The following is a 22981-nucleotide window of genomic DNA, read 5'->3' on the forward strand; positions in this document are numbered from 1 at the left end:
TTTTTCCATTCATTGTTGCCACTGTTTAAATGTTGCATCTCTGCAACTTTCCCAGCTGTATTTCCCACTTTGTTGGATCAAGTGCGCTCTGGTCATAATTAAACTACTCTATTTGATTTCAGCAGCAAATCATATTCACTTGTAAAAAGTGAGATATCGATTTGAGATGTTTGAAGATTCCTCATTATGAACATGAATATGGATGCATATTATCTATGACTTAAGTTCTTATATTCTTATTGGCATAAGATGTCCACACATCTTATGCCAATAATGGACAGTCATATAGGCTCATATTGTGGACCTTGATGCATCTATCAAGACAATAACTCATTTAGAGTAGAAAAGCATAATTCATGCTAGTGTGGAAATGACGAGTGAATTTGGCTTATTTGACTTTTTGACAACATATTTTGCTTTTGACATAGCCTACGCATAGACAAGATATTCTAATTGTCACATGACACAGAGAGCTTAAAAGTGAGTGTTTTCCAGGCCATGAGCTCAATGGGGAAGCAGGCACGGTTTCATAACACGGTGTTCTAGTTGCTGACCACAGAGGTTTGTTGGTTTAGTAGCTGTAACCAAAACAAATGTATCTGTGCACCTCAACCTGCCACTGCAGAGCCCAGACTCTTCCCAGCACTGCACTTACAGCCTTGTTCACCTGACTTAAAGGTTAAATAGATTACCTGGGATGGAAAAACATGGCAATTTGCAGTTACAGGTGAGAATTATTCTTGTAAATATCCCTTTATGAACATGAAACAAGCACAAGCAATGCATCCCTTGCCAGCTGAAAAGCCTCTTTATTATTCAGCCTGTCTCGCCTTGGGCATGTGCTTATGAGAGGAGGGAGGGAGGGAGGGAGAGAGAGAGAGGGAGGGAGGGAGGGAGAGAGAGAGAGAGAGGGAGGGAGAGAGAGAGCTGAGTGGAATTTCCAGCCTTTCCAGCGTCATTGTACCACAGGGGCCATCAGGAAGAAGCCAGTAACAGGAAAACAAAAGATACACCTACAAAAGCAGCTGACGGGAAACGAGGAAAAGAATCAGGTTGTATTCATGAAAGAGTCTTTGTCCTGCAGCCGGCTCGTTAGAGTTTATAAAAATAACTTGGGCGACTTGACTGAACAGTCTGTCCAGCTGCGCAAATCACATTAGTGTTTATTTATCTGCACATTTAAAATGGAATAAACAGAGGAACAACATGTCCTGGTTGTACATGAGGCAAAAAGATAAATCAAAGAAGCTCATAAATAATCAGCAGAGAACAAATGTTACATGTTATATTCACTCTGTGTGTGTGTGTGCATTTATCATACAGTATACTGGTGTCCATAAACATAGGTCCACATTTTCCAAAGATCCCCTCCCACAAAAAGATGACAAGATGCAATTATAATTTATTCATTTTATTACAAAATAAATGATGAGCTTGGAACTGCTTATTATATCTAGACAGGCCAGTGTAATTACACACCAAGGAATCTACCGCAGACGAGTGACACGAAAGATAAGTACAGAAACACGTTGACATGCTGCGTAGCTGCTGCAGCACGACGTTCTACCGCCAATACAGTTATGCTGGAAGGGCAATGCATCTCACAACATGAAACCAACAAAACCAACAATCAAAGATGAAGCTGCAGGTGTTACATTTGCGATTTATATCAGATTTCTATATGGGCTATCAGTTTACTTGATGTCAACAGTTTTTCTTCTCAGGATTTCAGTTTTCGTTTCTAAATGAGAGATTACGGTTTTTCTGCTTTTGTTTTTGTCTTGCCTGTGATCACATCCCTCCAAAAGCCTCTCATTGGCCATATTGTGAAAAGCCACAAGTTTGTGTTTGTTTGATTTCTTTTTGGTTTGTTGCTCCCCTCACCCTCCTTTCCTCTGCCTTACTCGCCTTCTGTAACCTGTGACATGTCAGGTATCTCGTCTTAATGTCCTAATGTCTTCATGTCTTTGTTACCCTGTCAAATGTTCACTTGTTATTGTTTCTTGCAGAGTTAAATAAAAAAGAGTTTCAGAAATATAAACCTGGGCCTAAAAGGAGAGATAGAGGTACACGAAGGCAATCACAGCACTGGTAAGGTTTGGGAAACAGCGAAGCGTCTTGAGTTGAAGTTCCATTTCTAACCATCAAAATTGAGTTAATGTGATAAAGAGGTAGATTTCTAGAGCGTTTTTTATGGACAATGAAAACTCTGATAGAAGTTTTGCCACTCATAGTGAAGTGGATGATGTTGCTAAATGCAAACCCTCTAGAGACACGAGGCAACAAGCGGAAAACGAGCAAATAACTTACAAACATTGATTTTTTATCAGAGTCCAGGTGAGAGTCAATTAAGCAGAATCATATTTGCCTTTGTACCTCTTTGTAAGAAGGAAGGAAAATTTACAGAGAGCGCATATTTGCCTGGAAAACAGATAAATAACCATAAGATCAAAACATACTACGAATGGAGAAACTATATCATGGCCTCCTCGGCTGAAATAAAGCTTTTCATTTTAAAAAAGGTGCCAGCCGCGGCGAGGCTCCAGATGAATCCGAATTCATAGTTCAACCTCTGATTCAGCTCAATACTTCACACCCACCACCGACCTCCCGGAGATCTGGATGTCGTCAAATGGAAATAGAGCCAGAATCTGAAAGAAAGGGATACAATAGAAGGTCACATTTTACTGATGACACACCGTCTTTGAATTTACATTGCATTCCTCAAGCAAAACAATGGGAATTGCAAAATATTTGACCCCCAGTATGCACGCGTGCATCATTGAAGTTACGGCACTGCAGGTGAGCCAAACCCACTCACATCATCGTTGCCGTCAGCTAGATCCAGCGCCGTCTCGTCCTCCATGTTCCGCAGCATTTTGTCGGCGCCCGACTGGCAGAGGAGGTTGGCGGTGGTGGCGTCCTGCCGCCCCACGGCGAGGTGCAGGGGCGTGCAGCCGTTAAACATGGCCCCGTCCACGTTGGCTCCGTTGTTGAGCAGCAGAGTCACCGCCTGGATGTCGTGCAGCTCGACGGCGAGGTGGAGAGCCGTCTTCCCGCTGGTTCCTTCCTGCGAGGGGGGAAAAGAGAGAAAAAGGTGAGGGGAGATTAGGGGAAATTCCTCAGGTGGAGAAACGGGATAAGAACATGAAGTAGTTCATTTGTAGTTTGTTTATTTGCTGTTTTATTCAATGTTTTAATGTGCAAACACTTTCTAACTTTGCTTTTGAAAAGTTGTACAAGCTTTATTTAGTAGTACTAGTTGATGCCTAGTTATTATTATTATTATTATTATAACAATAAAAACTAACATACAAACAAACAAATAAATAAATAAGGCAGTGGGATGGCAGAGTGATATCTTTGGGCAGTGAGTTAAACTCAGAGGAATGTCTCGGGTAGTTTCAGGACAGACTGACGTGTTCCCTCCCATTGCCATCAATAGTAAGTCAGAGCGGCGGGGCTTTTCCCCTGTCAGACTGGGACTGGGCGGCTCGGCTCCCAGTGATCCTTGAAAAAGCTGCAGCCGGCCCGGCCTAATCATATCCCAAATCTAATTACGTCTCCATGAATCCTGCAGGAACCCCTGAGCTCAGCTCATATCACTGTCAGCACTGCACAGGTGCAGCAAATTTATAGCCGTTATAGCAGTAAACAGAGTTTGGAAGGGATAAGTGTGATTATAAATACTGGCACATTATTGGATCGCATGTGGTTACATCGTGGGGCGGTCCAATTCAGAGACAGACTAAAGCTTGGTTATACATGGGAAAAAACAAATCCTCTCCATCACCCGGATTTAGTTTACTTCACATATTCCTCTGAGACAGACAGATATGTGGACCGAAGCTTATAAGCAGAGTACAGGTAGAGGTTGACTGTCTAAATCAAGGACAAATTTGAAGCTTTCTTAAACAGAGCCTCATTTGGTTGCTGCAGGGATTGAGCCCGAGTCACACTGTGGTCTCTCTAACCACAGAGACACCCACATGTCAAATGTGTGTTTCCCCCATTGTCATAAAAAAAAACATGCAATGCAGTGTACGTTCCTTAAAGCATATTGCCTGGGATCCTAATAATAAGGAAGGGTACATTTGACAGACTAACCTGGATATTCAGGTCTGCTCCCTTTTTCATCAGGAGCTTGATAAGGTGATGATGCCTGCTCAGTGTCGCCATGTGCAGACAGGTAAGACCTGCAAGTACACATCTTGTTTGTAATGTGGAACGTCACTGGGTTCATTTTGAGGTAAAAAAAACAAACAAACAGAAATGCATTATAAAAATGATGGTTTTCCAATCGGCAACATCAACTTCTGAGACCAGGAGAGAAGAGATCAACTTAAACAGATTTTTTCAAATCAGTCAGATATGTGCCACCCCCTGTTTCTGGGGCGAGCAAAACCAAATCTGCTTTAAATCCTGAATGATGCTGAGATTCAGCCTGCGTCTCATCTAACTCATCCTTACATTTCCATTAACTTTTCCCAGTTTTCCCTAAAGTGATTGAAGCTAGAAGGTCTAGGTCTATGTCTATGATTGATCCATTTCAAATGTGATGTTTCTTTAATGCTGCATGGGAAATGGCAAGCGAGTTAAGTGTTTACTTTAAAATTTTGGCACAGACTCAGAGCAAGTACCAGCTTCATGAAAGGACCAAAAGACATACTGAAAATTTTGAGTTGAGCAATCTGGGAAGTACAATTTCAACCGTAAATGCAGATCATCACACCAACGATGCAAACACGTAAACAGGAAATGGCCCTAACTACAAAAAAAAAACACATGACTTCTGCAGCGGAGACAACAGCATCATGAGAGCTAGTCCTTGTTTTCACCTCTCCAGTTCTGGGTCTCGAGGACCGGCGCCAGCTTGCTGGGGGAAACCTCTCTGGTCATCTGGGTGGCGCAGTCCGTCTGGCCGTGCTGGCAGGCCACGTGGAGCGCCGTGTTCCCGTCCTGGTCCTGCAGCTCCAGGCTGACCCCTTTCTCCACCAGGCCGTGCACCACGCTGGGCAGGTTCAGGTAGGTGGCCAGGTGCAAAGGAGTCTGGGTATCGCCAAAAACAGAAATAACACAGGGGTCGGCAAAGGAGGGGGATGGGATGTGCGATCAAAACTGGATGTTACTAAATTTCAGCACTGAAGTGCTGTAATTTACTTTTCTGATATACCCACTTTCCCTCAATCTACCTCGTCTACTTCTACTTCAGTTAGTGATTTCCTACATTTCCCAGAATGCTTTTCAACAACAAAGCGGCATGAACTTGTTGTGTTCAGCTGTAGGTTATACCTGTAGGTAAAGGGAGTGATAGCGATAGTGAAGTGAGAGTTTTTCCAGTTGAGGAGAATTGAGAGTCGCGCTCCTTACTCAAAACACAACATGTCTGTGCTGCATTGCATTCTGGTCTATTGAGGCTACTCTCGGTGGAGAAATTGGTCTCTCTGCCTCTTCTATGATCGATTTCTCCCTGTATGATTGTTGGACATCGGTGCAAAATGGCGGCTCTAGAAAAAACCCTCGCTCTTTGATTCTGCGGGACTGACACCAAAACCTGATGTTTACCGTTGATGTCTTAGATCGCTGAAACATTTTCTGCAGTTAAACTCCATTGTAGCTGTGCTGCAGACAGCTTGCTGTGACGACACATTGTCTGTGTTTGACCAGTTGTCCACAGGAATAAGAAAAATACACCACCAAACAACAAAACAGCTCTGGAAAGGCAAAGTACATTGCTAACAGCTGTTGTTCAAGTGTATTTTAGGGTGGATTTAAATCCTTAAAAAACCCATAAGGGATAAACAAGGATTCTTTGTTAATGTCTCCAAATGTCAGCTCATAGATTGACTGTTGAGGGGAAATTAGGCAATCAAAATGGCCACCGTGTGTGTGTGGCTTTTGGTAAACTCTTCTAAGAGAACAGGACTAACTGAGTCACTGAGCGAATTGCTGAGTTTCAACTTTGCCTCTTCAGATGTTTCCTTTGAAACAAGCGGTTCTGTCAGCTTGCTTTGTCTACACTCAAGTTTTTTACCCTGGCAAGAACCACGTCTGTCATCTTGAAAGATTGGAAAGATTCCTCCGCCCACACTCGCACAAGGATACACTCCACAGTTCCCTGTGGTTCTATTTCTACAGGAGGTAGAGGAGGGGAGTTTCCATTCAAAGTCCCTTATGAGCTAACACTGGAACCACCCACAATGACGTCCCTGAGAGAGGATGTACTGCAGAGAAAGAGGAACAGCAGTTCCCTTGAATTCCAGAGGTATAAATAATACTACTGTTGCCACAATCAAAATATTAATTTTGAGGAAGTAATCAAGGGTTGAAAAGTTCCAGTAAAACCTCTGCTAGTTTTGTTTAAAGAGACGTGTTGCAGTTGCACTTACCTGGTACAAATTGTTTTGGATGTCCAGGACATCTTTTGGGAATAGCTGTATCAACTGGTGAGCAAAGAATTCATCCTCATGGATGATTGCTAAATGCAGGATTCTAAAGGAGTGGCAAACAGAAGAAGAAAACATATCGTCTTATCTATCATGCTTGCAAAAACCTGTAGGCCTACTTTTTCTTATATTGAGCAATCAACTCAAAGGCAGCGTTCTAGAGAAGTAGGAAAAAAGAGCATTTCAACAAGAGACGGAGAAAAAATATTGCCACATAATTTTCCCTCAGCATTCATCTCAAACTACCTGGAAATGTAATGCTTAGTGGGCTGAGTGGCAAGAATTAATGGTCGAGATATTGAGCAATACGAGAATTTTTTTTAGAAAAGATAGCATGGTTCAATGTCAAACAAAGGGGCAAGTTAAAACAATCTGTCAGCGGCTGCAACTTTGTAGGCTTCAGTTAAAATGCTTAAAGGCAAAGCAAGTGAAAAAGAACAATACAGTAACCTCAAAACCTGAGTGGGAAGTTGTAGCAAACAAATGTGTGCAAAAAGCAGGAAATGGAACCATGCAATAGTGCTTAATTTAGACTAACCTATAACACACAGTGGGACTGCTGTCATTTAGAAAAGGATTTGAACACATTTTTGCTTCTGACCAAATCAAAGATATAGTTCCAAGTTATGAAAACTGATCTTTATACATATATTTTCTCCAATTTCATGTGATACAAGCTGAAACTGATTCCTACTCACACAAGGACATAAATGAGGTTGAGTGTAAAGCAGACAGTGTACTAGGCCTATAGGTCACTGTTAAGACCTTGTTCCCTTTCCTCGCTTATACTGTATGATCAGTAGTGAGGCAGTTACATTCAATGTCTTGCATTGAGCATACTGGTTGAATGAATGATTGTAATAGTTGGACCAAATGTCTGTTTTATTACATTAGCTGAATTCTTTAACTTTTCACAGCCAGATTAATTTAGTCTTCAAACAGATATAAATGCAAAATAACCAGGGGATTCAGTGATCAACAATGCTTTTTAAAAAAAAACAAACAACAGAATCCCTTAAAAATGACTCATCCCCTGACAAAAGTATTTTAAAATGCATTTTTTTGTCATGAATTTGTATTGCTTTTTAAAGTTGTTTTTGAATGTTTGTAATGAATGATGCAAGCTTTCAGGTCAAACCTGCTGGGACGCGAAAAGGGCAACTTATCAAAGTGTCTGAATGAAGTTAAATGATGTCATTCATTCAAAATGTGTGTGTGAAAAAATTTCACTGGGACACAAGACCTCAATGACCCTGATTCAAATGAGTGCAGACTAACGGCTCTGCGCTGCCAGCGAGGCCCTCCTGTGAGCAGACATTCATGTCAAAGGGACTTCCTGGTTTGAGTAAGACTTGAATGAATAAGAGCTAAAAAATCCCACAGGGGGGAAAATGAGGGTTTGCATGGTTCTTTCTCAGAGTCTCAGCAGACTGATGTGGTGCGTTTCAGGTGTTTTCTAGCAGGTATCTAAACTTAGGACACTGAAACCATGCAGCACAAACAATCAGGGAGCGGAAATAAAAAGAGGTCAGAGAGACAACAACACAGCGCTCTGACTACATCAGTGGTTTGATTAGGCCGGTAGTCACAGTAGTCATTAGCACTAAAACGTCGAAACAGTCTGATGACATAGCAGCACTTGAAAGGATGAGTGGGTCACAAAGGAAGGTCTATTGGGGCTGATAAGGCTGCGAGAGGCCATGCGGACGTAGGAGTCTGGATGATGTGCATGAAGCAGCGGCCTTCATCTCACTGATTCAGACTGAGAAATTAACACCAGCCACCAGTCGAAAGGCTGAGAAACACTGGCTGTGGCTGGTGAGTCTGTCTGCACTACCAATCAACATTTTTAGGGATCATATCTTTCCATTCGTCTGGTAAAATAATGAAAAGTGGGTGGTGAATGCTGGGATCCACCAAAAAACACACACACACACCCACACACACATTGTCCTAGCCTTACTGGTAAGCTGCTGGATCAAAAATTAAAGACATGACTGCCTCACAGCATGTGCTTTGTCTGTGCTACACGGGGAAGTCCAGGCCTATCTGTTTCACTTCTGCTTTCCGACTGAGACGCCCCACAGGAGTCCGTCCACATCCATGACCATGACAAGGCTCATAAAAACTCAGCAGTATCGCACCACAATGAAATCCCCTTCAAAACCAATAATAAAAAAAAACACACACACACACACACTATGGCTTGAATCCAGGTTCATTTATAGACTTCATAAACAGCACTTTAGTTTCATCATGTCCAATTACCATGGAATTACCAAAAAGACTTATGTGTTGTGGCTGACAGGCAATTAGTTGGTTGAATCATCAGGTGATGTCAAAGAAAACATCACCTGGGTGCAGAGAGACTGTAGTAATTTGAGATCATGTTCTCATAACCTGGCTGAACCACTAAGCAATAACATCTTACACTACTGCTGACTTCTATTCTTGGTTTTTACTATGGAGAGGTGGATTCCACACTAAGCTGACATTGTGAAAGTCAATTTAATAGCGCTAATATATGTATAAAAGATTTTCTGAGGTAAATTGAAGAGAAAATTGCTTCTTAACCCAAGAGATTATTGAGATAAAGTTAATTTTCATGCAGGCCACTTCATTAAAGACATTAGTGGGGCAAAAGCTGAAATAACCGACTCAAAATACTGCCAAGAGAATGGTAGCCCAACTAACTGGAATAGCATGGTTGTATATTTAAAATGGAAGGCACCATAATAAAATTGCATCAGTCTGCATCAGCTGGCCTTTCAGTAAAGCAACTGAATAAATCCAGCACAAGACAATCTGAAAAAGGATATAAAAAAGAAAAAAGAAAATAAGCAAATAAATGAATACATACGTGTCTCCATCTTCAGTAATAGTTGTGAGCAAGTTTTCCTCCTGCTCACTGAGTTCTGTGCCCTGTGCGCTTTCCTCCTCGCGGCTGGAAAGGTTGCACTCCTCCACTATCTCTGACAGGCTCTCCACCGTGAGGGACGACGAGCCGTAAGCAGAGTCCAGGCGCTCCTCTCCGGCGGAAAACTTGTCCCTGGGCCCGCTGCCGTCGGAGCCCGGGTCCCGCGCCGCTTTCGGAAACGGCTCCTCCTTCAGTATGGACCTGTACGAGTCGATACCAGAGTCCGTGCGGTTCTCCTCCAGCAAGTCCTCTTTTCTGTAGTCGCCGCTCGCCATGGTGGCCTCGCTGGGCTTTCCCACCTCCCTCCACCACCACCACCTGCGGATTTAAAGCCTGGTAGCTGGTGGCGTTGCCGCAGCTCGGTGATGTGCCCGGTCCTCCGAGGAAAGCCTAGTGACACCTGAGGAAACCACCGCTCCTTTGTGAAACCGGAGGAATGAGCCGCTGCGTTTCATGCCACCGCTTCCAACACGAATACACTACCTCGGAATGGCCTTTAGGGTTTTTTTTGTTTGTTTTGTTTGTTTGTTTTTTTTTAAAGATTTTTGAGAGTGTTTAAGAATATAGTAAAGTCATTCCAAACTTTAGAACACAAATGAAACGAGGCGAAACTGTTCCCCCGTCGTCTAAATATCCGGTAACACTGAGCTCCAGGCAGAGTCGAGCCGGAGGGCATGTGAGCAATGAAAGGCGATAAGGGGGAAGAGCTGACATGTGAAATAGCAAAGCTGTTTTTGTCTGTGGGGAATCCCCAGTGGGCGTGACCCCCCCTACCCCCCTCCACCCCAGTCCTACTGGATGAACGCTGCGTGTAAAGCTAGCCAGGCTTCAGCCAGAGCAATACAGGAAAGTATGCGATTTTCAAAATAAAAGCCTAAAATTTGTCTCAACCTGTCGACTTATTTACTGTATGAATTTATCATATTTTTCTGATCCTTTAAGAGCGCACTTTTGTTAGTGCCGACTGTAAGCTTTAAATTGAGGTGCATCTCAAATCTCACATCGCAATGCATTTGGATCATATTGTAGGGCTTAAGGAAAATAGACTATGACTTGTAGCTACAAAACACACAACTTTCTTTAATTGTAAAACAAACAAAGCAATGGTAGGTATTTTAGGTAGGCCTATTCACATCGGAAGTGTAATTGTGAGGAATGAGGAATAGGGCCTACAGCGTTGTTATCTGTAGAGGCTTAATGTCGACTGTCAAAGGGTGGATGGATGGATGGAAGGGCCAGTCAAGGCAAAACATGCCAGGGCTGAAACACACAAAAACAGATTCCTCCTTACGTAGTCTTAATGTTCCCTTTCGTGTGTTGTAATAATCGACACATGCGTGTCAATATAGGTTTTATTTTGAAAGCTATTACCAGAAGTTGTATCTTTTATTCTGGTTAGCCTGACACTGGCTGCAGCACGAAACTACATGGTGATTATCCAGGGATTTTCGGCCTTTTCAGAAAGAACCTGCAAAAACTGAAGCTGGAAGACGTAAATGTTGGCCCGTTGAGTTTGACAGCAGCTTCTGAGGAGCTGACATTGAACAAACATTAATAGGCTGCTGCAACGGGACTGCTAGGGGCCCACAACTTGGAGCACCTATACAGCATGAATCTGCACTTTGATATTACATAAATCCATAGTGTGCATAGCTGTTTGGCAACTATCTTCCCAGTGGTACTTTAGCCTATAACATGATTCAATTTGTCTCAGACGTTCTGGTCTGAAATTATTCTGTTTTTTTGTCTTCCTTTCTCTGTCATAGACCTTGGCCTACATGCAAAAATACACAAAAACAGTGTTAAAAGTACCTAATTATTCCCATCCCAAAAGCTTAAGAATAACATAGCTATCACCCTCTGTTTGTCTTGTCCTACCTGAACAGACTTGTTATGGTACGGCCTTTAGAGGGCACACTTAGACAGCTACTGCTCCCTGCTTTTGAATGGGCTGCATTCATCTTAAATATAGTGCATGAAACAATAGTATCACCATATAGGCTGTTATAGAGAAGCCCTTACTTCTGCCAAAAACAGCCATCTGTTTTTATGTCATCTGCTGTCATGTTTACTTATTTCATGTGGCCTATTTTATGCCCACAGTCCAGTCCAATGTCCATACTGTGGGCTATGATAAACAGTTTCTGTGCCAACATGACTGTAGGGTCACCACAAGGCAAAGCAGTTCTCTCATATAGGGAAAACAAAACACAAAAGATGTAAATGTTAAATGTATTCATTCATTCCGCCAGGCAAAGTAGACTCATTCAATTTGCATTTAACATAAAAGTGAAATTAAGTCAAGTAAAATCAGATAAACAGAATGTGACTATATTTCTAACTCAAACTGCAGCTTCTTGCATTTGAATTCATCTCAGTGTGAGTCTACTGTAGGATGGCTTCTTGTGTAGGCCTATTGTAGTGCACAGTGGAATATATGGTCAGTTGACTAAATGCCTAAATCTAAGCCTTTCTATAAATATGCCCCAAGATGCAAAGGGTGATTATAACAGGGGAATTCTTCTTGTCTCGTTTTATAGAGTTCAAGGTGGAAAATGAGCTTGTATCTTCTGATGATCTTTTATAAACTTCAGTTGTGGTGGATGAAAAAAGACAGGTTGGTTTTGTATCTGATGTGATATCTTCAAAGGAAACGATAAAGTCTGTTGATGGGGCACAATCTTCAAGAAGAGAAAGGCATAAAGGGTTGTGTGACAAATTATATAAAAAAAAAAAGAAAGTCTTTTAATCTCTGTCAGTACTGATGCACACTGATATGGTGAAGCAACTGACAAAACTACACAGAATCAAAAGCGGTCTGTAATGATATCTCTCCATATGAAATGCAAATTAGATTAATCTACAAAAAGACTTCATAGCAAAAGTATTTTGGAAATGAAATTAACTAAGTCTTCATATATAACAATATATGAGGTCTGATCTGAAAATCTGTAGATGTTGATCTTCAACAAGTTTCCCTTAAAGTCAATGGAAATCTTAATAAAGTGTTTGTGCTTGAGTGAATGGATGAAGACCAACTGTTTGATTATGAAATTAAACAACATCCATGTTATTTTGAAAGTAACATTGTTTTGTGCTGGGTGTTCCATACACTATAATATTCCTATAGGGACTTATACTGTATCTGTGGTATTTTTTGTGTGTCCTATGGTAACACCATAATATTTCTATACTATTCCAATAATATTCCCATAGGGACTTAAAGTGTGGTACTCAATAGTGAGCTTACAGTGAATTTTTCCTACTTCATGGTATTTATTTATCTCCTATAGTATCACTAATATTTAGGCATATAGGGACTTACTGCTGTGATATTTGTGCAGAATCTTTTCTTTTTGTTTATTTGTCACCGAATTATTACAGTTCATTTTCTAAGGGATAGTCATGATTGGGCCACACAGACAAGGTCATGCACCCTCATGGGCTGCAGGGGGTGGGTTTCTCACCGCAGCACCGCCTCCGTGCTGTCGTGATTTAACGGGGATCTCTGTTATTTACATCGTGGTGTCGGGCTGGCCGTTCACACGTGTTCCTGCCTCCTGTCTTTGTCCCGCTCCGGTACTATCTGCTCTCCTGCTCCACAGCTTCAGCGGCTGCCATGGCTACTACGCCTACGGGAAGCTGACTGGTGCCTTTGCCATTTCCTATTATTGCCTCCTTTTGCAGTCTTCAACATCTAGTCATTGCAGCGCAGGAGGAGTCTTTGATTTGTGCGTCTTCCGAGCTGGCGCCGATACAATGAGCGGATTCCCCCGCGGCTGCTCACCTGCAAGATGCGGGGATGATGCATCTTTTGTCATCTGAGCGTTTCCATTTGGGCTCCCGCTAGACGATGCGCGGGGCGGTCGTCGGTGTGTTTATGTTTCGCCGCGATTTGGAAACCCCCATTCCCACCAGGAGATCCATGCCCCGTTTTTTGCACCGTTGTCAACATGTCCCCAGCATCGGCTGCAACGGCCAGTGAAAGCAGCACCACCACCGTCCCCGAAGAGGACCCGGAGAGCCCCAGAGAAGAGGTGAGCACCAGTCTTTCCATTGGGATCATTTTCAAGATGCACGCGGGGCGAATTTTGCTCTTAATTGATGTGACAATTCCTTGCTATCACAGCGGAATCTCCATAATCGCACTCCCGTAATCAGATTTGCGTGATTATAGGGCTCAATTAGGGCCACTCACTGGATAAACGCATCACGGAGCGCTGCGAGCGGCAGATAAATTGGATTTCTTATGGGATTACATTGTATTAATGGCCGAATAATGCAGCTATAGCCTACTGTTATGAGCCTGAACGTCCAAGCACGCACCCGAGAGTGTGACCGTGCGTGAATGTATCTTGTTTGTCTGGCTCCCTTCTAGACCAGTGGTTCCCAAAGTGGGGTCTGGGGCCCACTAGGGGGTCCTGGAAAGCGTCCAAGCGGGTCCTCAGCAAAATCAAAGAGTTTAATTTCACTGGCACTGTTATTTTATGCACTAAACTTTAGCACAGTGAGAGGTTTCCAATCCTCACTGTTATCTCCCCCAACAAAAATCCTCCCAGGAACAAATGCATATATATTTGGGGTTTCTTGACATGAAAAAGACTGGGAAATCTTGCTCTAGACAGTTTATTACGCTGTGGGGACTGATATCAATATGACTTAAATATTGTAATAACCAGCCATAGGCTACTGCTGTCATGGTCCCAAGATTGCATTAGCACTCTCCATTAATGCAGCTGACAGTTGACAACAACAGATTGTGTTGATTTGTAGGCTAATTCGAAAACACAGGAGAGGTCTAAAAATGTGCCTGGGGAAACTGGGATTCAAGTCCTTAAAGGAGGTATTGCCTGTTATGAATTTAATAGATTTAAGACAATTTTTTTGGGGTGAAATAAGCCTTTCTCCCCTTATTTAGTGATTGATTTATAGACTCTCAAATACCCCAGTTAAAACTACTAACCCTCATGAACACACATGTTGGACAAGTGAGATCTCCATTACACAAGAGGGTTTTTATATAACCTGGCTGGTCTTATTATGTCAAGAGAAAGTGTCCATGAGTGTGAAAGGCACTTAGTTAAAGGCACCATAATAGTCTGGTTAATAGTGCAGCTTCTCAGGTCTTGAAGGCTCTGACTGGAACGTTTTATAAAATATGGATTGAATTTCCCAACAGGCTGTTGTTTTATGGATTTTTTCCCTCTTATAAACAACAACTTTCATTCAAAATGGAGTCCTAATGCCCTTTCAGTTTGGATTTATATAATGTAGACCTACTGCCCATGTACTGTAAAGTGATATTATCAAAGCCATATTGATCTCATAAAAGTATACTGACATGATTTTTAACCTCTATTTTAAACCTCAGAAACAAAATATGCACGTGTTGTGATGACTTCTACTGATTTTCAAGTCACAATGAGTGAGCAATAATATATCAATATATTTATCATTGAACTTGATTCATCACTGAATTTGCACTCTTCCAATTGGCTGTAACATTATGGCTATGCAGGCAGGTAGCCTCTCCCTCAGGATATCCTCATAATAAGACAGTATGTTGTTTTCTATTCTCTATATTTTTACTATTCCATTTTATATGCTGGGTAAATGAGTTGTTTGTGTTCTTGAGTAGATGCTGTAACTGTGTCAGTATACCTACAGTAAAACCCTTCAGACATCCAAATATAGTCTTTGCAGAAAGTGGGGACTTGTTTCACAACTTCTCTATGTGTTTAATCAACACCTTTTCCAATATGAATAAAAATCCACACAATTTCAACCAAACATCATTACCATTGTCAGAGTCTCCAGCTGATTCCACCTGAGGCTTTTTTTTCTGACACCATAACTGTGTTAATTACCAATCTGTGTCCAATTTTAGATACAGCTTCATTATGTTCCTTCATGATATCCATGGGGACAGCATTAAAATCACAAACACTGTAAGAAAACGGTTTCCTATTTTTGCTACAATTAGCTCAGTTTCCATTTGCTTGATGTTTTCTTCTGCTTCATTAAATCCAAGTTGGTCATCAGAATATACCCACGGTTTCCTAGGTTTGCGTATTCTCCCTACTCTCTACTTTGGGCGTCCCTGCATGAGTAATATGTTAGGTATTTTTTTTCCTCTATGTTTCATAAGATTCAGACCAAAATAGACAATCAAATACATAACAAGTCAGGTAGAGGTGCTTTTCTTGCCAGTCAGCCAGGCTACAGGAATTGCTTTGTCAAATGCATCTAAAAGGAAAATACCATTGTTTTCACTTTGCAGGTAATTTCCTTCATTGCACCTATCCATAAGCCTATTGGACAGCTCTACTATGATTTGGAGCAGGGCCCTTTTAATTGAAAGGTCCGTCAGAATTGATATCTCTAATAGAAAATAAAGCTTGGTTGTATTTTAAAGTTCAGACAAACATTCAGTTAATCCACAAAGTCAGTCTCCCCTTCATTGCCCATGGAGCGTCTCCCAGCTCTACACTGATATGACATCCTTAATCAGAGCTGATTCTCTGGATTCTAGCTCAGGAAGAGAGTTGTTAATGTTTAAAAATACTGATAAGACTGTGGCAAGAGATGGAAATAACCTAAATTAATTCTTAAATTAGTGGTGTTCCCTTTTTAAAGGACAGTTCTTGTTTTATATGTGATATTCAATTCAGATGGTTCTTTGGCCTGATGGTAGTCTAACATCCAGCTGAAATGGGAATGCATTGCCTAAATTTAGCCAACACTAATGCTAAATGAATGGGAGCCGTACTGGCAACTGTGACATGATTCAAGTTTTGGGCAGAATCACCATAGACTTAAAAATAAATTCATGCTTCCTCTGAAACTGAAAAAGGACAAGGAGCATATATGCCACTTCACATTCAAAGCAAGGATGCACATATTCAATTATTTTCATTATTTTCATTATGCTCCAACATATAGGCCTATTCCCTCTCCTCCCAAATATTTCAACAAAGGAGCAGATGTGAGCACACACCCTTGAGCCCTGATATTTATTCCGGTTTCACCTGCATCTTAGACTGCGCTCACACCAAAGAGCCATCTATCACATATTTTTCCCTGTCACATGAAAAACAGAAATGATCCTTTTAAGTCAAGGGTGAAATTTGCTTGTAACAGTATTTTGTGCGCTTCACCATAATTTACATAAATCTTCAAGCCCCCAAATGTGTGTGACTGCTATTTTCAATATATTTTTTCCTTTGATTTCAGTGCAAGTTTCAATGTTGTACTGCCATATACTGTATATTTGCTTAGATAATGGCACAAAGGATAGTTACACCAGATACTGGCAGGCAGACATTTCAGATGCAGAGGTAACTCAGTCCTCCACAGTCCATCCCATTATTATCTTCCGTGCGCAACCACACATCATTATTTCTGCTGCTCAAACCGAGGCCATAATATGTAACGTGAGCCAGAAAGTATGTCATGTTCTATTGATTATAGCTGCAGAGCGTGCACAGGCTACCAGCGAGTAAATATTCCTATTGCACTAGGCTCATCCCAATAGGGAATTTCAATGCTAATCCCCCCTGCCCTGTGGGGTGCTGGGTGGGGTCGGTATGGGACTCGGGGACCATGTGACTAAAGGTGGGGAAGATAATTATGGAGAAAGAACATCTATTATTTACTCTCCTCTGTCACTCGAAGAGCACAGAGCAGGCATGTTGGGTCAAAGACATCAATGCAGTCTGCTGGTTGATTTGACTGTTGTGGTCACGCCCCCTCTCCTATGCACGGTTTGACCTATGGACTGTCCTATGGAATAGGCTGAGAAGCTAACCTGTCTTAAGTGTCTTATATCTATGCATGTTAGCCTGTACCCCTGTGCGATGTCTGTTATGCAAATTTTTTGAATGAATTTTGCTATAATCCGTCCTTCCTGGGGTTTTTGAATGCCTGCCAAGTGTGTGTGGCTGCATTCCCATAAGGCCTGACTAGCTCTTGATGCAGGCATTGGGGCTTGCAATGCCCCGAGGTGATAAAGGATGGCACCGGCTTTATGCTGCCTGAGTGAAACGGTTGCTTTTTTCTGGGTGGTTTGACATTAAAAGAGTGGGGTTTCTCATGCCCTCAGATTGTCTTTGTTCTTTTATTCTTTTCTATTCCCAAATATAAAAAAGATTCAATTCACATTTACATACACACATGCATGGCCATGTACACACCCACATACTAGTTTCCTATAACAGTGTTCCTTGTTGGCTACAAGGTATATATTTAATATTGTATTTTTACTTTATTAAAATAGTTGTCTTGAATTTGATGATGTGATTGGGTGAGTCTTTTGATTATAACAAGGGCAGACCAAGACATGGCAATTGGCTTACAGCTCATGCATAAACTATGTAAAAGCACTTAGAACGCTGAATATTTCCCTAAATATTTTATATGCCACAAAGAGTTACTGCTTTTTTACCGTCTCTAAATATATTCCAAACAGATATTTAGGCCATAGTCACATCAGTCAAATAAATTACCATTTTATGTTAACAATGTTTTGTGAAATCACATCACAATATTGCAGTGCTAATTGAGCAACTGCTTTGAGGTTACTGATAAAGCATAAAGCTAAAGATAATTACATTTTAGTCTGTGAAATTCTAGTGTCAATACCAACACCAAGCACCAATTACTTCCAGGTAGGAGTACATGCTTGATTTTCGACAACCATTGTTCTCAATGAAAAGATATTTGCAGTGTTTTTCCATAGGCTTATCTCTGTTTTGTCTTGTTCTGTGCAGCAGCGGCCCCAGAAACAGTCCCTGACTAAGGCCCTGTGTCGGGAAAGCCACTGGAAATGCCTGCTGCTGTCCCTGCTCATGTACGGCTGCGTCGGGGCCATGGCCTGGTGCCAGGTGACCAAGGTCACACGCCTCTCCTTCGACAGCGCGTACAAGGGCAAGTCCATGATGTACCACGACAGCCCCTGCTCCAACGGCTACATCTACATCCCCCTGGCCTTCCTGGTCATGCTGTATGTGGTTTACCTGGTGGAGTGCTGGCACTGCTACACCAGGAACGAGCTGCAGTACAAGGTGGACGTGGAAAGCGTGGCGGAGCGCATCCAGCGCATGCAGCAGGCCACGCCCTGCATCTGGTGGAAGGCCATCAGCTACCACTACGTCAGGAGGACCCGGCAGGTGACGCGCTACCGTAACGGAGACGCCTACACCACTACGCAGGTCTACCACGAGCGAGTCAACACCCATGTGGCCGAGACGGAGTTTGACTACGGGAACTGTGGGGTTAAGGACATCTCGAAGCACCTGCTGGGCCTGGAGGGCTTCCCTATCTCCAGGCTGAGGTTCACCAAGTGCTTTAGCTTTGCCAATGTGGAGTCCGAGAACTCCTACCTGACCCAGCGGGCCAGGTTCTTCACAGAGAATGAGGGCCTGGACGACTACATGGAGGCCCGTGAGGGGATGCACCTCAAGAATGTAGACTTTAAGGAGTATATGATTGCCTTTTCTGACCCTAATCACCTTCCGTGGTACGCGTCCAACTCCGTGTTCTGGGTGGTGGCTGCTTTCACCCTCTCCTGGCCTCTGCGGGTGCTGACAGAGTACCGCACCGCCTGTGTCCACTACCACGTGGAGAAGCTGTTCGGCTTTGACTATGTCCCAGTAACGCCGTCCGAGGAACGGCCCTATTGCCGTCACATCCCACGGGTCAACACCATCGACAGCACAGAGCTGGAGTGGCACATCCGCTCCAACCAACAGCTGGTGCCCAGCTATTCCGAGGCGGTTCTCATGGACCTGGCCCAGCTCTCGGGGAGCAGCAACAGCTACTCCGCATGCGGCGGGGGCTACAGGCAGAACTGCGAGCGCTGCCACCGCACCATCAGCAGCTCCTCCATCTTCTCTCGCAGCGCCCTCAGCATCTGCAATGGAGGAAGCCCGCGGATCCCCTTCAGCGCCAGCCGCTTCTCCCTGGGTCGGCTGTACGGCTCCCGGCGGAGCTGCCTGTGGAGGAGCAGCGGGAGCCTGAATGAGCGGTCCTGTCCCACGGAGAGCACGCGCTGTCTGTCAGGCCAGCAGGTGAGTGAGGAGAACCCCCCAGCCTACCAGGACGCACTCTACTTCCCCGTGCTCATCGTACACCGCAACGAAGGCTGCCTCAACCACGACCACCGCTCCCTGCACAGAAACGGCTCCTGTGTGGAGACCTCCCTATGACCCGCAGCTGCCAGACCTGGCTGAGCTGACCTGAGCAAGGAATATAATGATCTTTCTCCCTGGAACAAGCTCACAGGCAGAGGAACCTTCTCTTTACCCCAGGCTTGGGCTAATATGGACTTGTTCCCCACCCCTTTACAACAGAGGTACAGTAACTCAGACAACCACAAACAAGGATTTCTTAAATAATTTCAAAAGTGGTTCAACAGTATCAAATTCTCCAGAACCTCAGTATCACAATGAATAACGGGACAATTTAAAAGTATGTCTGGAAAAATCACTACAGTACACTCAAAAAGTCAGGGAAAAACAGATGCTCTGAGACTGTTGTTTGAAATATACTCTGCAGCGAGGACCATACTGCTCAGTACTTTAATGTACTGGACAAAGTACTGTTCTCTCTTTGTATCAGTTTGAGTTTGGTAGCCAAAGTGTCATGTTGCTGTCCTGCAATATCTATAAAGAGCAGAGGTGAATAAGCACGGAATACAAAGGGGAGAAACGTCCCACTGTAAATGCCATAGTTACATTTGCTTGTTGTAGATCTTAGTCACAGACAAACTATTTGCAAGGATATGACTAAAATTCTCTACACAGCATAGTATTTGAAGTCTGAAATGGGGTTTGACTCATCAGTAGCCCAAGACATTGCCAAGAAATGGAAGGAATATAATAACTAGTGGATGCCCGAACGGGAAATTCTCGAACAGTGAGAAAACCATAGACTCACACAAGTCATGTGAGTCATGAGGGAAAATGTAAAAAAAAGATATCCGCCTCTTTGTCAAAGCATGATTAACATGCCTCAATTGTGTGGCTGAAGTAAATCATATGGCTTGTGGCTTGAAGTGAAATTGACTTAGGCCCAAATATAAAACCTCAACATTTGCATGTGAAACATTTTGACGCTATATGATCTGAGTCTGCTTGTTCAAAGTCAGTGCTCAAGGAATGGGGTACATTTTCATAGTGTGAAGATAATGTCTAATCCAGAGGTTGAAATATCCAGTTAGTTCAAAATCAGCTTGGTTGCAATGACATTATACTCCCTGGCTTTCTAAATATAGCAACATACTCAATGAATAATTTAGTGCAGGAGGGCTAAAGGACACCAGAACTTCAAACTGAATCCACAACACTTCCTCAAACTGTTTGTTAATCAATACAACCTGTACATTTTATATAACGGCCAACTGAAAATGAACAACCTCACCATAATATTAATATAGCAATGTCAACAGCTAGTTCAAAGTTTCAAAGATCAATTTAATTTCATATTTGGCAATATTTTTCTTCGGTCTACCTCTTTGTTTAAGTGCCTAACGATCAACCGTTACTTACAATAGCATAATATATAGCCATCTCATCTCAACATCAACCCATTAAAACAAATGGAAAGTAGAATCAAGAAAGTAGAATTCACATTCATAATAGCACATGGTACATGGTAGCAGAAACATGTTGTATTCACTGACAGAGATAAGTGCTACTCATCACGGTTTAGGGCGTAGGTTCCAAGAATCACACCCTAAAAATATTGAAGATGAGTTTTCCTCATAATGTAAAACAGCTCTCATATAGCCGGCCATGTGCTGCTACTGCTGCTGATGCATATCAGAGAGACAGCCAGAGAGCTGGCCATCAAAGAGACTAGAAATAGGCAGAGGCCTGGATTCAACTACTGATAACGACAGATTTAATATGACAGGATTACTTGAAAGACCTAAAAATAAACTTCTTCTCAACTGAGTACATACAGTACCCTAGTCATGCCAGTTGTAGGTGATTTAATGTTGTTTGAGAGCCAAGCCATAAACAATAGCTAACATGTACTGTAAACAGTAATGAAAATCAAGGCTATAAACATATAAACATTGAGTGCAGTCAATGAGAAACTTGAGAAACTCATTACTAGGAATTATCTTCCAAAATCCAACAATTCAGCCTGTTTTAACCGTAAAATCTCCAAGCACAATCACTCACTCAAATCATACTTCATACCTTTGATTCCTCAACTTTTGTGAATAATCCTTTAAATAATGACAGATCTCTGTTATGCACACAGAGTTATCAATTGACAGACCTTCATCTCTTCATCATGAGATGTGCCGTGAATGATACATTGACATGGATCCTTCTTAGATCATCTTCTGACATATTAACACCCTCAGAACCATTACATTTCAAGTACAGTAAATATCAGAATCTTGTCTGTGGTCGGACACTTCCTGTTAATACTCGTCTTAACCAATGACGGGCTTGTAAGTTGTGACCAATTAGCCATACTCATTACATTCCATGTGTGGTGTACGGTATAGAGTTAGTGACTATCTTGATAGCAATAACAGAGGCTGCATTGAAAATACTCATAGGGAACGAGACATGATGAAAAACACGGATTCCGTCAAAACCTCACAAATTTCATTCAACAAATGACAAATGACAGTTTAGAATGAAAACAACCTGTACACTGTTAACTGTCTTCAGCCGCTGTCATAACCCAGTTCATCTATGCAAGCCCCTTAACAAACTCAGGATAGCAGTCAGGGTGAGGCTTCTGCTTGCGACAACATCCTCCTACCTGGTTATCATGTCATTCTCTCAACTTACTCTGTATTCTCTTTAGCTTTTAAAAGGCTTCAGCATGGATCAGCTGTGTGATAACTGGGTCATTTGTAAATGAGGGGTTTGCAATCACGGTGTGTTTAGCCAAACTCTCATAACCTCACTGATGCTCCCATTCCAGATAATGGAGAGCGAATGAAGGGAACAGGAGCTAAAGGTCAGAGACGACTGAGACGCATGTTGGACTGAAGGTCCTCATTTTCCTTTGATGAGAGTCACATATTTAGATCTCTCCTAGAATGTTTGTGGTCTAAGGGTGGAACATTAGGCAACTTTTTTGGACAACATGGAGCGGCAATTTTTCCAGCAGCACGAAACCACATGAGACACGGGAGCTAAAATTCATCCATTCGTTTATTGATTTAAGGGAGTAAAATGTACTTAAATATTTCCTGGCAACATGATAGCCCTAAGTAATCAATGCAACAATTCTGAGGCACCTCACTGGGCAATGTTGCCCATTAGCATTGCCAAAAAAGTTGCCCTGTGTTTATCTACTACCTTAACTGCAGGAGGAGGTACTGAATGAACAAATTCTGGATTTTGGTCACTGTTAAATACTGTAATCATCACATCGTCTGATTAACGATCATCCACTTTCTACTTAGAGAGCATCGGTACATTTTGATCAAGCCTCTCACTCAGATGGCTTCACTGTGATGTACATACGTAGTCATGTGTTAAGAGCAGGAAAACAACGTGTTTACCAGTGAAATGTTTACCTAACAACAGCGTCAAAAAAGCAAACCCGGGGTATTCAAAATGGTTATGAACTGGACAGTGACTGG

General features: G+C 42.4%; 2 protein-coding genes across 3 annotated transcripts; one reads left to right on the forward strand and one right to left on the reverse strand.

Moving 5' to 3' along the window:
* Window positions 1-1395: 1395 nt before the first annotated feature.
* Window positions 1396-10050, reverse strand: nfkbie (nuclear factor of kappa light polypeptide gene enhancer in B-cells inhibitor, epsilon). 2 transcript variants are annotated; one of them, XM_071919058.2, is made up of 6 exons: window positions 9307-10050; window positions 6390-6492; window positions 4839-5049; window positions 4108-4196; window positions 2822-3070; window positions 1396-2651 (listed from the first exon to the last, which is right to left on the reverse strand). In XM_071919058.2, exons 1-6 carry the CDS (start codon window positions 9636-9638, stop codon window positions 2583-2585), a joined length of 1053 nt encoding a protein of 350 aa, XP_071775159.1. In that variant the 5' UTR covers window positions 9639-10050; the 3' UTR covers window positions 1396-2582. The 2 variants fall into 2 exon arrangements, with proteins under 2 accessions (XP_071775159.1, XP_071775160.1); XM_071919059.2 differs by lacking the exon at window positions 1396-2651 and having other exon boundaries at window positions 2828-3070; window positions 4108-4233.
* Window positions 10051-13316: 3266 nt separating this feature from the next.
* On the forward strand, window positions 13317-19568 carry tmem151ba (transmembrane protein 151Ba). The gene is made up of 2 exons (XM_071919117.1): window positions 13317-13400; window positions 18132-19568. The coding sequence occupies exons 1-2, from the start codon at window positions 13317-13319 to the stop codon at window positions 19566-19568; spliced, it is 1521 nt and encodes a 506-aa protein (XP_071775218.1).
* Window positions 19569-22981: the final 3413 nt, after the last annotated feature.

The sequence above is a fragment of the Centroberyx gerrardi genome, chromosome 18, assembly GCF_048128805.1.
Source record: "Centroberyx gerrardi isolate f3 chromosome 18, fCenGer3.hap1.cur.20231027, whole genome shotgun sequence".
NCBI classification, from domain to species: Eukaryota; Metazoa; Chordata; class Actinopteri; order Beryciformes; family Berycidae; genus Centroberyx; species Centroberyx gerrardi.